The sequence below is a fragment of the Labeo rohita genome, chromosome 14 (assembly GCF_022985175.1).
Source record: "Labeo rohita strain BAU-BD-2019 chromosome 14, IGBB_LRoh.1.0, whole genome shotgun sequence".
Taxonomy (NCBI): Eukaryota; Metazoa; Chordata; class Actinopteri; order Cypriniformes; family Cyprinidae; genus Labeo; species Labeo rohita.
The window spans coordinates 2141203-2156156 of record NC_066882.1 but is presented as its reverse complement, the minus strand read 5'-3'; the positions used below and the strand labels follow the sequence as shown (position 1 = coordinate 2156156).

Genomic DNA, 14954 nt, shown 5'->3' with positions numbered 1-14954 from the left:
CATTAAGACCCTGAAGAATCATATCAACTTGTGGAAAATGGGCATCCGATGACCCCTTTAACATGGATGAAAATTATGGAGTTTTTGTATCTTACGTTTTTTTTTTTTTTTTTGAAAGATATTTCATCAGTGTTGGAGGAAGTTACTTTTAAAAGTAATGCGTTACAATATTGCATTACTCCCTAAAAAAGTTACTAATTGCATTACTTAGTTACTTTATATGGAATGTTGCATTTGCATTACTTGCGTTGCTTTTTAAATCTGAGCAGGACTTGCTTGTTTGTTCTATTTTTAGCAAATGTAAAAGCCCTTACACACCAAAACGTGAAATGAATAAGCCTCAGGCTGAAGGAAAATTCAATTCACGAATGCAGGAGAAGAAAGTTCAACACTCTTCAGCAATAAAAAATATGAAGCACAAATATTAACTTACCTAAAGTAATTTTTGCTTATTAATATGGTTGAATTGGATCATCGAAGGTCAGCAGCAAAAACATTGGTTAATAGAATGGGATTCGATACATAAAGTGATGAAAGTATGATTTGTGTTAACATATTTAATTACTGCAGGTTTGCGTCATATTCTGAGTTCGTATTTCACTGTTTTTATTCATTTTGAGGAATACATAATTCTGTTTTGTTTTTTTGTTTTTGTTTTGCCCCGATTTCTCTCAACATAGGAACAGGAGACTTGTCAGTCAATAAATGGGGAACAAAGTAACTGCCGTTACTTATTTTGAAAAAGTAACTCAGATATTTTCTTGTAAATTAAAAAGTAATGCCTTTACTAGTTACTTGAAAAAAGTAATCTGATCATGTAACTGGCATTACTTGTAATGCGTTACCCCCAACACTGCATTTCATCAGCTAAATGATATTTATGTTGATAATATATATATATATATATATATGCATGTGTGATGTAGCCATTAAGTAGGGTGTTTTAAACTTAATAATAACTAAATAATAATACAATATTAACGAACACATGTACTTCTACCCCTCACAGTCTCATTTTCATTCCTGTCAAAAAGTACTGGTAAATATGGTGCTGCACTGAGTAAAGTCTATTAGTTGATGTCTTGCTCTAGAGGCAGGAATTTATGCAAATTTATTTGCTTGTGTGATATCAAAAAACATCCAAACAAGTCATTTTTGGAGCTTGGTAAATAAATGCTGTTTTTGTACCAAGAAGGGTGTTTTAAACTTCAGAACTTGTAGGGGTTTTGCAGTTTAAACTTGCCGTTTTAATCGTACAAAGATGTCAAAACATCAAGGAAAATTTGATTTCTCATGTCATGACCTTTTAAAGGCTTTCTTCACACTTGGTTTCCACCTTTCAGGTTGGAAATATGGGGACTTTTCTCCCGGGCCCCGTGATGGAAGAGGACCACTGAGGTTTATTTGGTATATTCTACTCACTAGACACAATGAAAAAGGGACTCACCCATAACATTTATTTCCCTAGTCACTACTATTCAATTTTGCCTGACTTAACTACATTTTCTCGGGTACCCAAATCAGCGGGGATGTGATCAGAGCTCTTGAAGCTGATTGCTCCTCCGTCTGTTGACACAATACAGTCTTGTACGTCTACCATGGTGAAATTGTAAATACCGCGAAATGGTTACGGACCATAATTTAGGCAGGGGATGACAGAAGGTTGGACACCTGAAAGTCTCGGCAGCCGTTCACTCGGAAACCCTGAGTAGTTTGACATCCTCAGTGTGAGATGAATGAAACAGGTGCAGCCACGCTGCATAAGTACCCACATTGCACTCTGTGAAGTAAAAGATGGATTTAAACGGTAAAGAGTACTGGGATTTACACGTTTTTCAAGAGAATAAATGTCAGCGGTACAACCTGTCACCTTCTGTCATCACTGAGCCTACTTGCAGCATGTATGTTTAAATATGCAGAGCTGTATTTCACACACATGGAAAGTTATATAAGCTCATTTAAAACGCTGTGAAATGACATCAGGCTCTGTAGTTTACAGAAGCCACACACACACACACGTAACGTCACTGTGACACAGTTTATTCCGAATAAAAAATAGCATCCCAGATCTCTCGCTGGAATACTTCATTTCAACACATATTCAGATAAATGCATCCAACAATTACCTGTGATGGAGATGTCAGTGGTGTATTGAGATGGATCGTTGTGTGATGATGTGGTTCTACACTCAGGTGGATCAATGAGCGGTCTGAGATTGAAAATGGACGGATGAGGGCTGGAAAGGTGCTCGGCTGTATTATAGCACTCTGCCCTTTCGGGATGGGGCCTCTGGCTCTTTTTTTAAATGAACTCCTTTTAACGCGCCTCAGCAAATAGATTTAATTGATTTTCCCCCGGCACCGTGATTATATGGGCTTAGTGTAAATATTTTGCAACCAGCCCAAAATGCGCTGTGCTTGTTGCAGTGGCTTTTCAAATGTCAGCTAAAGCAAATGAACAGGGCTGAAATGAAACCTGTATGCACATCACATAAAACATTTCAATGATGTACAATTAGTTTAAATTACTAAGTGCACTTTTTAGACTGTGATGTGTGCTTGTTCTACTTGTTTGCTTTTTGTAGGCTTAAAATACAAATGAACAAATGAAGACTGGAACATGAGCTAGGAAAAAACGGAAATTAAAAGGGGAAAATTTTTTTTTGCTTGAATATGGGACTTTTTAGGCCTATTTAAGAAATCCATATCGGTGTCTGGGATCCAATCAATAAAATGTGTTAAATACGATTGGAATGGAAAAGCTGCATTATAACTGGGCACGGGGCCAAGACGGACTGCAGCACTTCTCCATGTGCGTCTGAGGATCTTGATGTCCTGCGTAATTGGGTAACAGACCATGATGAAAGCGGCTGACTGCCTTTCAGAGTTATTTCACTCAAAATCCGCTTCAGAACATCACTCAGTTTATCATTCCCTGTACATATAGACCAAAACCAACAAGACATGAACTGACATTGTAATAGCTGAAGAAAAACACTAGTTTTCCTCTTTACGGGTTGAGATTGTACCTGATGTACTTGGAAAAATACTTAAAGCTTTGCACTGTCAATTCACAAAAAGAAAAAACATTATAAATAAATGCAATCTTTTAATTATCTCGCATTATATACATGAATCTCATAAATTCAACAAAAAGGCAATGTGACTGTGCAGCCTGTCACCCTCCCTGCCAGACTGTTTCTTCAGCATTAATTAAACAAAAACCCTTTCCTTTTAAGGTTATACTTTTTATACACTTTTAAACAACAACAAAAATAAAACAAATCCCGCACACTGCCAAAATGCAAAAAGTATCAAAAAAAGTTTGTTAACGACGTTGTAGTCGCATGACCTTCATCAGGTATCTTCAAACATATTACAAACTCAACCACAATTAAAAAAGACATTGTGACCGATCACTGCAGAGGCACATCGATTAATAACAAGGCTCAGTGGGTACATCAAGACATATACATACATACAAACATATATACATATACACACAAACCCACATGCATTACAACATCACATTGAATAGTGCTTCGTCGTTCATACCCGTAGGTGATAAAGTCTGAAGGGTAAAGAACCAAAATAGCGCCTGTTGTCCGATTGGTCACAATGTCTTTTTTAATCGTGGTTGAGTTTGTAATGATATGTTTGAAGATACCTGATGATGGTCATGCGACCGAAACTTAATAACTTAAACTTTTTTCATACTTTTTGCGTTTTGGCAGTGTGCAGGATTTGTTTTTTGTTGTTCAGTTTTGACCTTTTTGGTCTTGATCCTTACGCACATACCAACTGCCGACAGGTATGTGGAGTTTAATTGTTAATTGACTTATTTTATTTTTAAAAAATAAATTGTTAAAGGAGAAGTCCACTTTCAGAACAGCAATTTACAGATAATGTACTCACCCCTTGTCATCCAAGATGTTCATATCTTATTTTCTTCAGTCGTAAAAAAATTATGTTTTCTGAGGAGAACATTTCTGCATTTTTCTCCATATAATGGACTGATATGGTGCCCCGATTTTGAACTTCCAAAATGCAGTTTAAATGCATCTTTAAACGATCCCAAATGCGGTTGTAAACAATCCCAGCCAAGGAAAAAGGCGAAACGATCGGTTATTTTCATAAGAATAATACAATTGAAATACTTTTTAATCTCAAATGCCCATATTGTCTCTCTCTCCCTGAACTCCGTGTATTTTGACTCAAGACGGTTAGGGTATGTCGAAAAACTCCAATCGTATTTTCTCCCTCAACTTCAAAAATCATTTCAAAATCATCCTACATTGCTGCAGAAGTACCGACACAGTCTTTGCAAAGAGAACATGCAAAGAAGATCAAACACCCTTAACAAAAAAGGTAAAACAGCGATATGAGAACATGAGATGGGAGTTTTTCAACATACCCTAACTGTCATGACCCGGAAAAAAAAAACAGTTCAGGCAGAGTGAGACGAGACGAGCGTTTGACATTAAAAAGCATATAAATTCTTATAATTTCTTTAATGAAAATAACTAATTGTTTCACTAGATAACCCCATTTGGGATCGTTTGAAGCCGCATTTAAACTGTATTTTGGAAGTTCAAAATCGGGGCACCATATCAGTCCATTATATAGAGAAAAATGCAGAAATGTTTTCTTCAAAAAACATAATTTTTTGAAGAATGTTATTAATTAATATAACATTTTATTATTTTTAAGTTTTATTACTTTATATATTTATTATATACCTCAAATATCACATCAGAAAGAGGTAGTAACATAATTTGTAGTCCCCAAAAAAAAAAAATAAAAAAAAAATTTGAGTTTTCCAAAAAATATATATCTTGGTGGAATTAATGGCTTTAGCATGGTCAAGTTTTGACGAAATGTTCTTCCCTTCCTGAGATCCAAATAATCCCCCTGCCACAGTTCACTTGATTTACCTGGCCATAAAGTATCTGAGTCGGACAAGGAATCTCTATAGCTTCTCTTCTCTTTATGAATAACCGCTTCTCCACACTTTTGGCCCCGAGCATGTTTTTGACAAAGACACACACGCACGCACCATGTGGAGTTTCACCTGACTAAATTTTCCACATTTTTGTGGCAGTTTGTTCAAAGCTTTTGAGTCACAAAGGAACAGCAATGGGCTTTAAATGAACCAGCATTTTTTATTAATGCCATATGATGAACCAAAGAATGTTCCATAATGAGGTTCCCAGACTTCCTTTAAAAATATCAAGGGCTTTCCTAGCAGCGGCTGGAGCGGGAAACACCTCTCCTACCCCATTCCCACAACGCCAGCCCTCGTATTCACGATCGTAACCACCGGGACTCCTCATAAACACACCGTATTATACATAGAGACACAGTACCGGCAGGAAATCAGCTGTGGACACCACAACAATGTTGAGTCTCGAAGATCGGTTAGTTGAAGTAGTTTCTGTCTCAATAGCACATGATGAGCTTTGGGAAGAGTACTGTTTATTTCCAACCAAAGGCATTACCATTCTATTATTGATCAGAAATAGCCTGTGTCTTCTCTTCAGTCAAGTTGAACAGAATGATATTAAATCCCCATTTTCCTCAAGGGGATCTTCAAACGGTTGAACTGATGCATGATGAACAATAAAAGAAAGAAGAAAAAGCTTCATTTCTCTCCATATTTCATCAGGAATTGATTTTGGAGTGCTAGAAGGGTTATTTGGGATTTAGAAACTTTTAGTCTTTTGAGCTGGCCTCCCCACCCCACAAAAATATGATTTTACACTGAAACTCTCAATGAACAGCACAGTTTCATATTGACTCTGTGTGACGCTATGTACATATGTACAGGTAGGTTTTCCGCTGGCCTTTGTGTTTGACTAACCACATTCATTTCTACAAAAGTGCCTTGCAAATTCAGATTCTGTAGGTTTGACTGGTGCTTCCACAGAAACAGAGATAACACAATGACTTCAATGTTGGAGAAATGAGGCCGGCGTGGACAGTTCCTCCAGCTTTGGAGCTGAATAGGTTCCAGTTGGTCCAAAAATCACGGGGCCGTCAGAATAGATGTCCCGAAAGTCTTGAGTCTGTTTACTGATCACAGCGGAGCAAGAAGCTGAGAAACATACAAATCCACACAAGCAGTGACGCTGCGGCAAACGCGCGAGCCGAGTTCTGCTGTGTGTCGAAGGATGCGGTGGAGTCAGACCAAAGTCTAACCTTGGCAGAGTCCTGAAGAACAAGAGGAAAAAGCATTAGCAATTTGGTTTAAAATTGGAATTGCAAACAAGATTACATTTGCATTTCACACACACGAAAAAGGCTAAAGTTTCAGGTAAGTTTGGTCAAATGCACATCAGGGTTAGAAACTTTCCCATTAAACAGACAATGGAATTGATTACATTTCCTAACCTTTGCAGTCTTTAATTGTTATATTAAATGTATCTTTGGAAGCCCATTTCGACTTTTTATCTCACATTCAGACTTATTTCTGGCATTTGTGATTTTATATCTTGAAATTCTTTTAAACTGAATTTAAAAAATGAACTGAATTCTAACTTATGTTTCCCCTGTGAGTCTGTGTTATTAGCTTTTACCAGTTGTTATCAGGGAATAACATACCTTGGAATGTCATGAGTGACCAATCAGAATCAAGCATTCCACAGAGCTGTGTAATAATTTAATTTAAAGCACAGCCACCACAAATTCAGACTTAACACCTCTTATTTATTTTGAGGTAATTCTGAGGTTAAATACAGATTTAAAATCATAACAAGAAATAGTTTAATAGCTATGATACTGGTTTTGATTCTGCATAGTTATGACAGGAAACACTGGAATCTAACAATGCATTGGAAAAAACAACAACAATCATTTTAACAATCATTTTAACAAAGCATGCATAAACCCAAATAGGAAATGAAACAGTTATTGAATAAGTGTCCTATTCTGTGTCCTAAACTCCTGAAACATCGGTATCTCATTTTAGAGCAGTCAATGCAATTTATGAAAGAAGCCAATTAAATCTGTATGTGGGTGTGTGTGAAAAAAATTCAGATTTAACACCCCTTGTAATCATTAACATTTTTAAAAGTAACTAATTTAATTACACATTTTTTCTCAGTAACTATAACTAATTACAATTAAATTTATTTTGTAATTAAATTAATTCTGTTACATGTAACTAGCTTCTTCCCACCACTGTATAAAGTTACTTTTAAAAAGTAATGCATTACAAAATTGCATTACTACATAAAAAAGTAACTAATCACATTACTTAGTTACTTTTTATAATAAGTAATGCATTAAATTACTTTTGCATTACTTTTTTTTGTCACCCAGGCTGGCTTGCTCATTTGTCTTTTTAATAACAAAAAAATTCAAAGGTTATATTTTAGGCAACTGTAAAGGCCCTCCAGCTAAGAAAAAAGTGCCTTTGCAACACTCCCAAAGTCTCTTAACATGGAGACAGGAGAGCTGTGAGTGAATAAATGAGAAAACAAGGTAAAAAGTAACTTTATTGTCAATCGAAAAGTAATGCATTACTTTACTAGTTACTTGAAAAAGCAATCTGATTACGCAACTCGTGTTACTTGTAACGCTTTACTCCCAGCACCAGTGTTGGGGGTAACGCATTACAAGTAACGCGAGTTACGTAATATTATTACTTTTTCCAAATAACTAGTAAAGTAACGCATTACTTTTTAATTAACAAGACAATATCCGAGTTACTTTTTTTCAAATAAGTAACGCCTGTTACTTTCCCCCCCATTTATTGATTAAAAGCTCTCCTGTCCCCAGAGAAATTGACAGAAATTGTTCAGAGAAATCGGGAGTAAGATGTTAGTTCTAGAATAAATGTGAACAGTGTTGGGGAAAGTTACTTTTAAAAAGCAATGCATTACAATATTGAGTTACTCCCTAAAAAAGGTAACTAATTACTTTATTTTTATCTAAAGTAATGCATTAATTCATCTCACTCACAAAAAACAGATTCAGTATTCCACAAAATGAATAAAAATAGTGAAATTCAACTCAGAATATGACGCAAACCTGCAATAATTAAATGTTAAATAATGCAAATATCATTTATGCATTTAATACCATTTTATTAACCGATGTCTTTGCTGCCGACCTTCGATGATCCAATTTAACCATACTAATAAGCAAAAGATAATCTAACATTTGTTTTCCTTTTGCTTTTGCTTTTACATTTGCCAAAAATATAACTTTTTATATTAAAAACAAACAAGCAAGCCCTGCCCAGATTTAAAAAGTAATGCAAAAGTAACATAACGCATTAATTTCCATTAAATGTAACACAATTAGTTACATTTTAGGGAGCAACTCAATATTGTAATGCATTACTTTTAAAAGTAACTTTCCCCAACAGTGCCCAGCACTGAAAGAACACAGTGCTGCACTTCACTCTGAAACACGCAGTGTGTATTTTTATTCCATTTTAAGCGCAATTTTAGTTGTATTAATCATGCGACCCCGGTTTTACCGGAAGAGACTCCCCATTCGCCGTTTTATACAGCTCTAGAGAAATCGGCCCAATTTTGCAATCTCACAGCAGCACAGATGAAATGGCTCTTTATTGTGGAAAGCCGGTTCCTCCGGCGCCACACTACAATCAAGGCAGTTATAAACCCATAACCGAACTGCTCCCCATCTCTAACCCTCACCTGTGTGGGTTTGGCTGGGCTCAGAGCGTTCTGTTCAGTCTCCATGGTGACAAACACAGTCGTCGGCCGTGGCCCTCTGTCCGTCACAGGGCTTAACCGCTGCAGTCGGGTGGGAGTGGGCGTGAAGTCCATTCCATTCCCAAACGTCAGGAGAGCGTTCCCTATTCACACAACAGACAAGACGTCCACAGCTCTGAGTCAGACACATCATTTCCATTCGCGAGCGCTCGTGTTATCAGACGCTTATTTGAATTCTGCACCGAGCGGCGCGCGACGCTTTCCAGCGCTCAGTATTCTGCTCAGGCCGCGCCGATGCACCTGCCTCTCCACATCCTCTCATTAACTCACAGATGAGTGGCTTGACCAAACATCACTCTCATCCGCTCACATCGCTCACTCCGAGAGCTGCCACTTGGCTGTCTGAGGAGTTACTTCATGTAAGAGATCTCTGTTTGAACAGGGCCGAGCGGAATATTGCCACGGAGTCGGCCGTATTGATGAATCGCGATATATATAATACATAAGGACCTTCAGGAACGGGGCAGGAGGAGTGTGACTGAGAGGGGGGCTGGGTATCAATCAGAGATTCATTTATGCTTGCGGCTCAGAACAAGCTTTGCACTTCAGATAGCTCTTTACATTCTCAAACGTCTGCGGCCTACTCAACCTCAGAGGATCTGAGTGCAGACTGTTTATGGGTGTTTCTTCCATATAGGAAAAACTCTCACACATTTCACTAGACAAATTCTGTTAATTTTACATGCACTTGCGCCAAATCATATTTTAATCAGTGGTGGAAATGATATATTTTATTATTATTTTTATTATTAATTGCATTATTAATTATAATTGTTGTTAATTAATTAATTTATTTTTGTAATTTCATAGGTAGCATTTTATGTATCCTAAGTAGTTATTTTGATAGTCCTCTTTAGACATTCTACTAACAGTAAGTAACTCTGCAATTGCATGTCAACTAGTCATTAGAGTATTAGTAGACTGTCTGCTTAATATCTTCTAACACCCTTCTAAACTTTGCAAGTATATGTCAACTTATTCTACTAACCCTAAACCTAACAGTCTGCTCTGAGAGTTAGTAGGCAAATTAATGAGAATTAGTTGACAAGTAATTGCAAAGGTATTTATAATTAGTAGAATGTCTAAAGTGGACTATCAAAATAAAGTGTAAGCCAAAAAATAAAGAAAAAAAGAAATATATTTAATATTTAAACTACTGTTCAAAAGTAAGATGTTTTTTTAGAAAATTAATTTTTATTCATCAAAATCTCTTCCGCCAAATCATATTTCAGTCAGTGGTGGAAATGACACATTTTATTTATTATTAAGTTTATAATTAATTATAATTGTTGTTCATTTATTAATTTATTTTTGTAATTTCATAGGTAGCATTTTATGTATCCTAAGTTGTTTGGGTAATAGTTAATATTTGTGATGTAATTTGGCAAAGAACTAACAATAAATATACAATAAAAATTGTGAAAAAAGTAAAAAAGACATTATGTTTCAAAGACAGAAAAGATTTCTATTTCAAAGAAATTCTGCATTGGTAGCATTTTATGTTTCGTAAGTAGTTTGGGTAATAGTTAACATTTTTTTATATAATTTGAAAAAGAACTAACAATAAATATGCAAAAAAAAAAAAAAAAAAAAAAAAAAATGTGGACAAAAGTAAAATGGGAAAAAGAAATATATTTAATATTTAAACCTCATTCAAAAGTAAGATTTTTTAGGAAATTAATAATTTCATTCATCAAAAGCGACTGAAAACACAATGTTACAAAATATTTCTAATTCAAAACTGCATTTAATATATAATATAAATCATTGCAATACATCATTTTTGCACAATAAATGTTAAAATTGTTCACTCATATTTATAAAAAATGTCATTCATATTTTAACAAGGATTTTCATTTCTTAAGATTTAAAAGTGTTTGAAAAACTAAGATGAAAAAATGTGACCTTAATAAGAAAAAGAAAATACATTCTTAGCAAATATGTTATTTTTGATAGAAATCAATGTCTGGGATACAAAAGTGCACAAAAGTGCACAAAAGTGCACGTAGTTGAAAAAAATACCCATATATTCTGTCGACATGGATTTCAAGAATTATTATGTTTTACAATTCTTATCATAGTCCTACACAGATAAACCCTGTTACTGAATATATCCCAATAGAAACCACAGGTAGACGATCCTGCGGAGTGACACTCTTCAAATGCTTTTCAAAAAGTATGTCCTGGTTCTGCTTAAATGGAGAATCAGGACGCAAGCGATGAGAGACAGATGAGGTGATTTCTAAAATGTTCTGTCATTTGAGAAAGGCAGGCTGACTGTTTGGTCTTCTATGCAGCGGCGGTGAACGCTATAGCTTGATGTGACATACAGTAAAACAGAGAACGTATGACTAATGGTGCAGTGAATAGCCAGGGAGATTTCACACTGTTCTGTGCTGCTGTGAAGGACATGCAACTTTAATACAAAACTTCAACTTTAAAGAACTATAAAAGTGTTTATGGGCAGCTGAAAGTAATTATATTTATGTCAGCATCACCTGTTTAGAAAATGTCTGCACGCTTTAAATGCATTTCCCCTCCTTGCCAACCGCTGTGGCCTTCATTTGCAAATCTGCATGTGTTGTTTTGATGCATAGTGTTTAAGAATCATTGCATTTAAGGCTCAGAAACTTTTGACTATGATAAATAGAGATGCACGATACTAAATCTCTCAGAATGACATCTGCAGATACTGATATTGATATTTCAGTTTTCTCAAAGAAAAAAATCTCTCCCATTTAAACTTTGACATCTTTCTTTGAGTTCAAACTCTGAATGAGCGATTATATGAGACATGATAGATTTTGGCTGTTGTACTGATAAAGTTGTCCTGTATCTTTCAACACCACCCGATGTTCATCGTTATTTTGCAACTCGAGAGCTTCAAAACAGCATTTAATGTTTGAATTTTGTGATAAAATAAACAGAATTGAAAGCTGAGACTTTGTTTTTTGGTTTAGTAGTAACAAACCATAAAGCTTACTGCGATTATTAGATTGGAGGCACATTACAAATAATGTTTGGTGAAGGGAAAACTGTGGATCTGGCAACCCTGGTTTGCATTTTGGGTAATTCCTAGGGTAAAACTGAACCCACATTAACACCGTATTATTACTATTTTAACTTGGACAGTGCATAATTCAACAAAAGAAACATTTTCTTCACACAAGCTGCTGTCTGACACGTATTTCCACCCTCTTTTGATTGACAGGAAATAATCAATTTATGATGATAAATCTGTTGCATCTCACTAGGGATTCAAACAGAGCCTGTGATTTTGCCCTGGCATTACAATGTTGACTGACTAACAATAACCATAGGATCCATCTGCTAGTCTACACATGCAACGTCCTTTCACATGTCTAGATGTTGGCTGACAGAGATGATGTACAGTATAGGAGCTTTGACTCACTGAGACAGACGTTGTTGGTGAAATAGTCCAGGAACTCAGTGCACTGATCTCTCAGATTCCCGCTGGCTGAACACGAGCACCAGGGAGACACGTTGGATGTGGAGTTGTCCACGTAGTTTGGGGTGATCGGGCTGCCTGCGATACCAAAAGACATGTAAACACTTGTGATTTCCCATAACATGATCAATACACAAAATAGCACCAATGCAGAAGAGATATACAGATTCATTTCATCCAAATGTATACATTACATACACAACTCTTTTACAGACTTATGAGCTCCATACGGAGCTGTAATGATTTTTTTACTTATTTAATTATACATTTAGTAATCGATATATCCTGTGTGTACACCGATAGAGAAAGCTTTGGAATAATTAAGATGTTTTTGAAAGAAGCTGGACAAGGTTGCATTTTTTATTTAAAAATACAGTAAAAACAGTAATATTGTAAAATATTTTTACAATTTAAAATAAATGCTTACTACGTGAATATATTGTAAAATGAAATTTATTCCTGTGATACAAAGCTGAATTTTTAACGTCATAACTCCAGTCTTCAGTCTTTCAGAAATCATTCTAATATACTGATTTGCTGCTCAAAAAACATTTCTGATTATTTTCAATGCTGAAAACAGTTTTTGATGCTTAATATTTTTATGGAAACCATAATACACTACCATTCAAACATTAACGTTAAGCATGATTTAAAAAATATAATAATTTTGATTTCTGAGAGATCATGTGACACTGAAGCCTGGAGTAATGATGCTGAAAAATCAGCTTTGCATCACAGATATAAATTACATTTTAAAATACATTAAAACAGAAAACATATATTTTAAATTGTTAAAATATTCACAATATTACAGTTTTTACTGTATTTTTTAATCAAATAAATGCAGCCTTGGTGAGCACAAGAGACGTCTAACATTTGTCCACAAATTTATAAATTTATAGATAGAAAATTATGTGTATTTAGAAAATTGAATTTCCTGTCAAAAGTATGTTTGTTCAACAGAAAATTTTGTTTAAAAAAAAGATTTATTTAAAAAGGATCCTGTTTGCTCAATATAGCAAACGAGCACGAAGCAGAACTAAACAAACAAAAAGGCACTATGTGACAGAAAGCCTCATAAAAAATATTGCTTTCAATCTGTTTTATTGGGAAGTGAAATCAATCTCTCCACGACTTTAAAAGAGCCTGGGTAGTTTTATAGTCTCTCATCGCAGACGCACAGGTGTCCCTGTGTTTCTTTGAGCAAGTGAATAACCAAGGTATAAGCCTTTCTCCTGTTTTACTGGGCAGCCACAATCATGCATGCAAATCCTTTTCCAATTTGCCGAACGACTTTCTCAAACAGCTTTGAACTACTTACCTATCAGCCCAGTGTAAGCAATAAGACATGCGGCGTAGTTTCCCTGTTTGCAGCCGGTGGCAGACTGCTCTTCTGGCTGGCAGTCGTACTGAAACTGGGCCAAACGGGACCTGCAGAACAAGCACAGCCGTATATGCATGGACAGCAGCCAAGCAGACAGAAGCGTCCTAATAAGTGTGTTGGCCACACTGACATAATCATCAAGTATGATCATCAACATGGTCTAAATCTGCTTCTCAACTGGTTTTGCTTCACGATTACATTGGACATCAAACGGCAACCCAACACGGTACCAAAATTGTTTCACATACACCAAACCAATCGTCTTTTAACTTGTTCCTCGCTAGAATTTTTTGATCATTTTCACAAAATTTTCATTGCCCCAGAATATTTTGCTGTATGAATATATGAATATGCAATAAATATGTATATATGTGACCAGGGGCATTTCTAGGATTTGAAAACCTCCGGGGCTGGTGCCAACACATCAGGGGCTAGTGGTGGTGGATGGGAGCTGACATCATACTTTCATAAGATTTAGTTAGACACAGGTGGGTGAACCTGGATCCTTCTAGGAAGGTCCGGGGGCATGCCCCCACGGGAGAAAATTTGATATAATTTAAAGTTCAATTCATTAATCTGGTGCACTTTGAGAGTTCAAAAATAAGAGCTCCAAGTTAAACCATGTTCAGTGTGCAAACTGAACGAAGAAAAAAGGCCAATGACCTGACTGTGCTTTCAATTTTAGTTAATTTGACAGATTCTTTGCCAAAGCAGTGGCACAAAACAACATTATTACACTATGAAAAATAGTAAATAGTAATCACTGCAAATAGCAAACATATGAAAGTGTTATAACAAAATTGACTTTACAAAATACATTACACAAATAAAATAATACATTTGAAAATGCAAGAATAGGGCCCAATTTTTTTATTTAAATTTTTTTTTTCATAGTGTAACAATGTTGTTTTGTGCCACTGCTTTGGCAAAGAATCTGTCAAATTAACTAAAATTGAAGGCACAGTCAGGTCATTGGCCTTTTTTCTTCGTTCAGTTTGCACACTGAACATGGTTTAACTTGGAGCTCTTATTTTTGAAATAGGGCCCCATTTTTTGATTTATTTATTTATTTATTTTTTTACCAAATTCCATTTTGTTTTTTCCAAATTCATTTTTTTTTCTGGACTCCTTGTTAATGGTTAAATTTAATTTTAACCATTAACCTGTGAAATGTTTTATTTTTTCTCACCTTATGTTTTATAGTTACCAAGACATGTTGTTTTAACATGTCTATTTATTAGAATGCATAAAACAACTTTTATTCATTTCTACAACAGCCTTACGAAATTCTGTGTTGTGTATTTAAAATTTTCTGGTTATCAAATAAAGGCATAAAATATTAATTTATCTTATGAAAA

The 14954-nt window shown here is 35.3% G+C and overlaps 1 protein-coding gene across 1 annotated transcript in view; it reads right to left on the bottom strand.

Annotated features, from left to right (window-relative positions):
* Window positions 1-4741: 4741 nt before the first annotated feature.
* The window catches only part of gfra4b (GDNF family receptor alpha 4b), a 70166-nt gene continuing 59953 nt past the window's right edge, over window positions 4742-14954 (bottom strand). The window contains exons 5-8 of the mRNA XM_051127052.1: window positions 13534-13643; window positions 12156-12290; window positions 8666-8826; window positions 4742-6209 (exon numbers count right to left, since the gene is read on the bottom strand). Coding sequence (XP_050983009.1) covers window positions 6069-6209; window positions 8666-8826; window positions 12156-12290; window positions 13534-13643 — 547 coding nt within the window. The 3' untranslated portion in view covers window positions 4742-6068. The remainder of the gene's footprint in view (window positions 6210-8665; window positions 8827-12155; window positions 12291-13533; window positions 13644-14954) is intronic.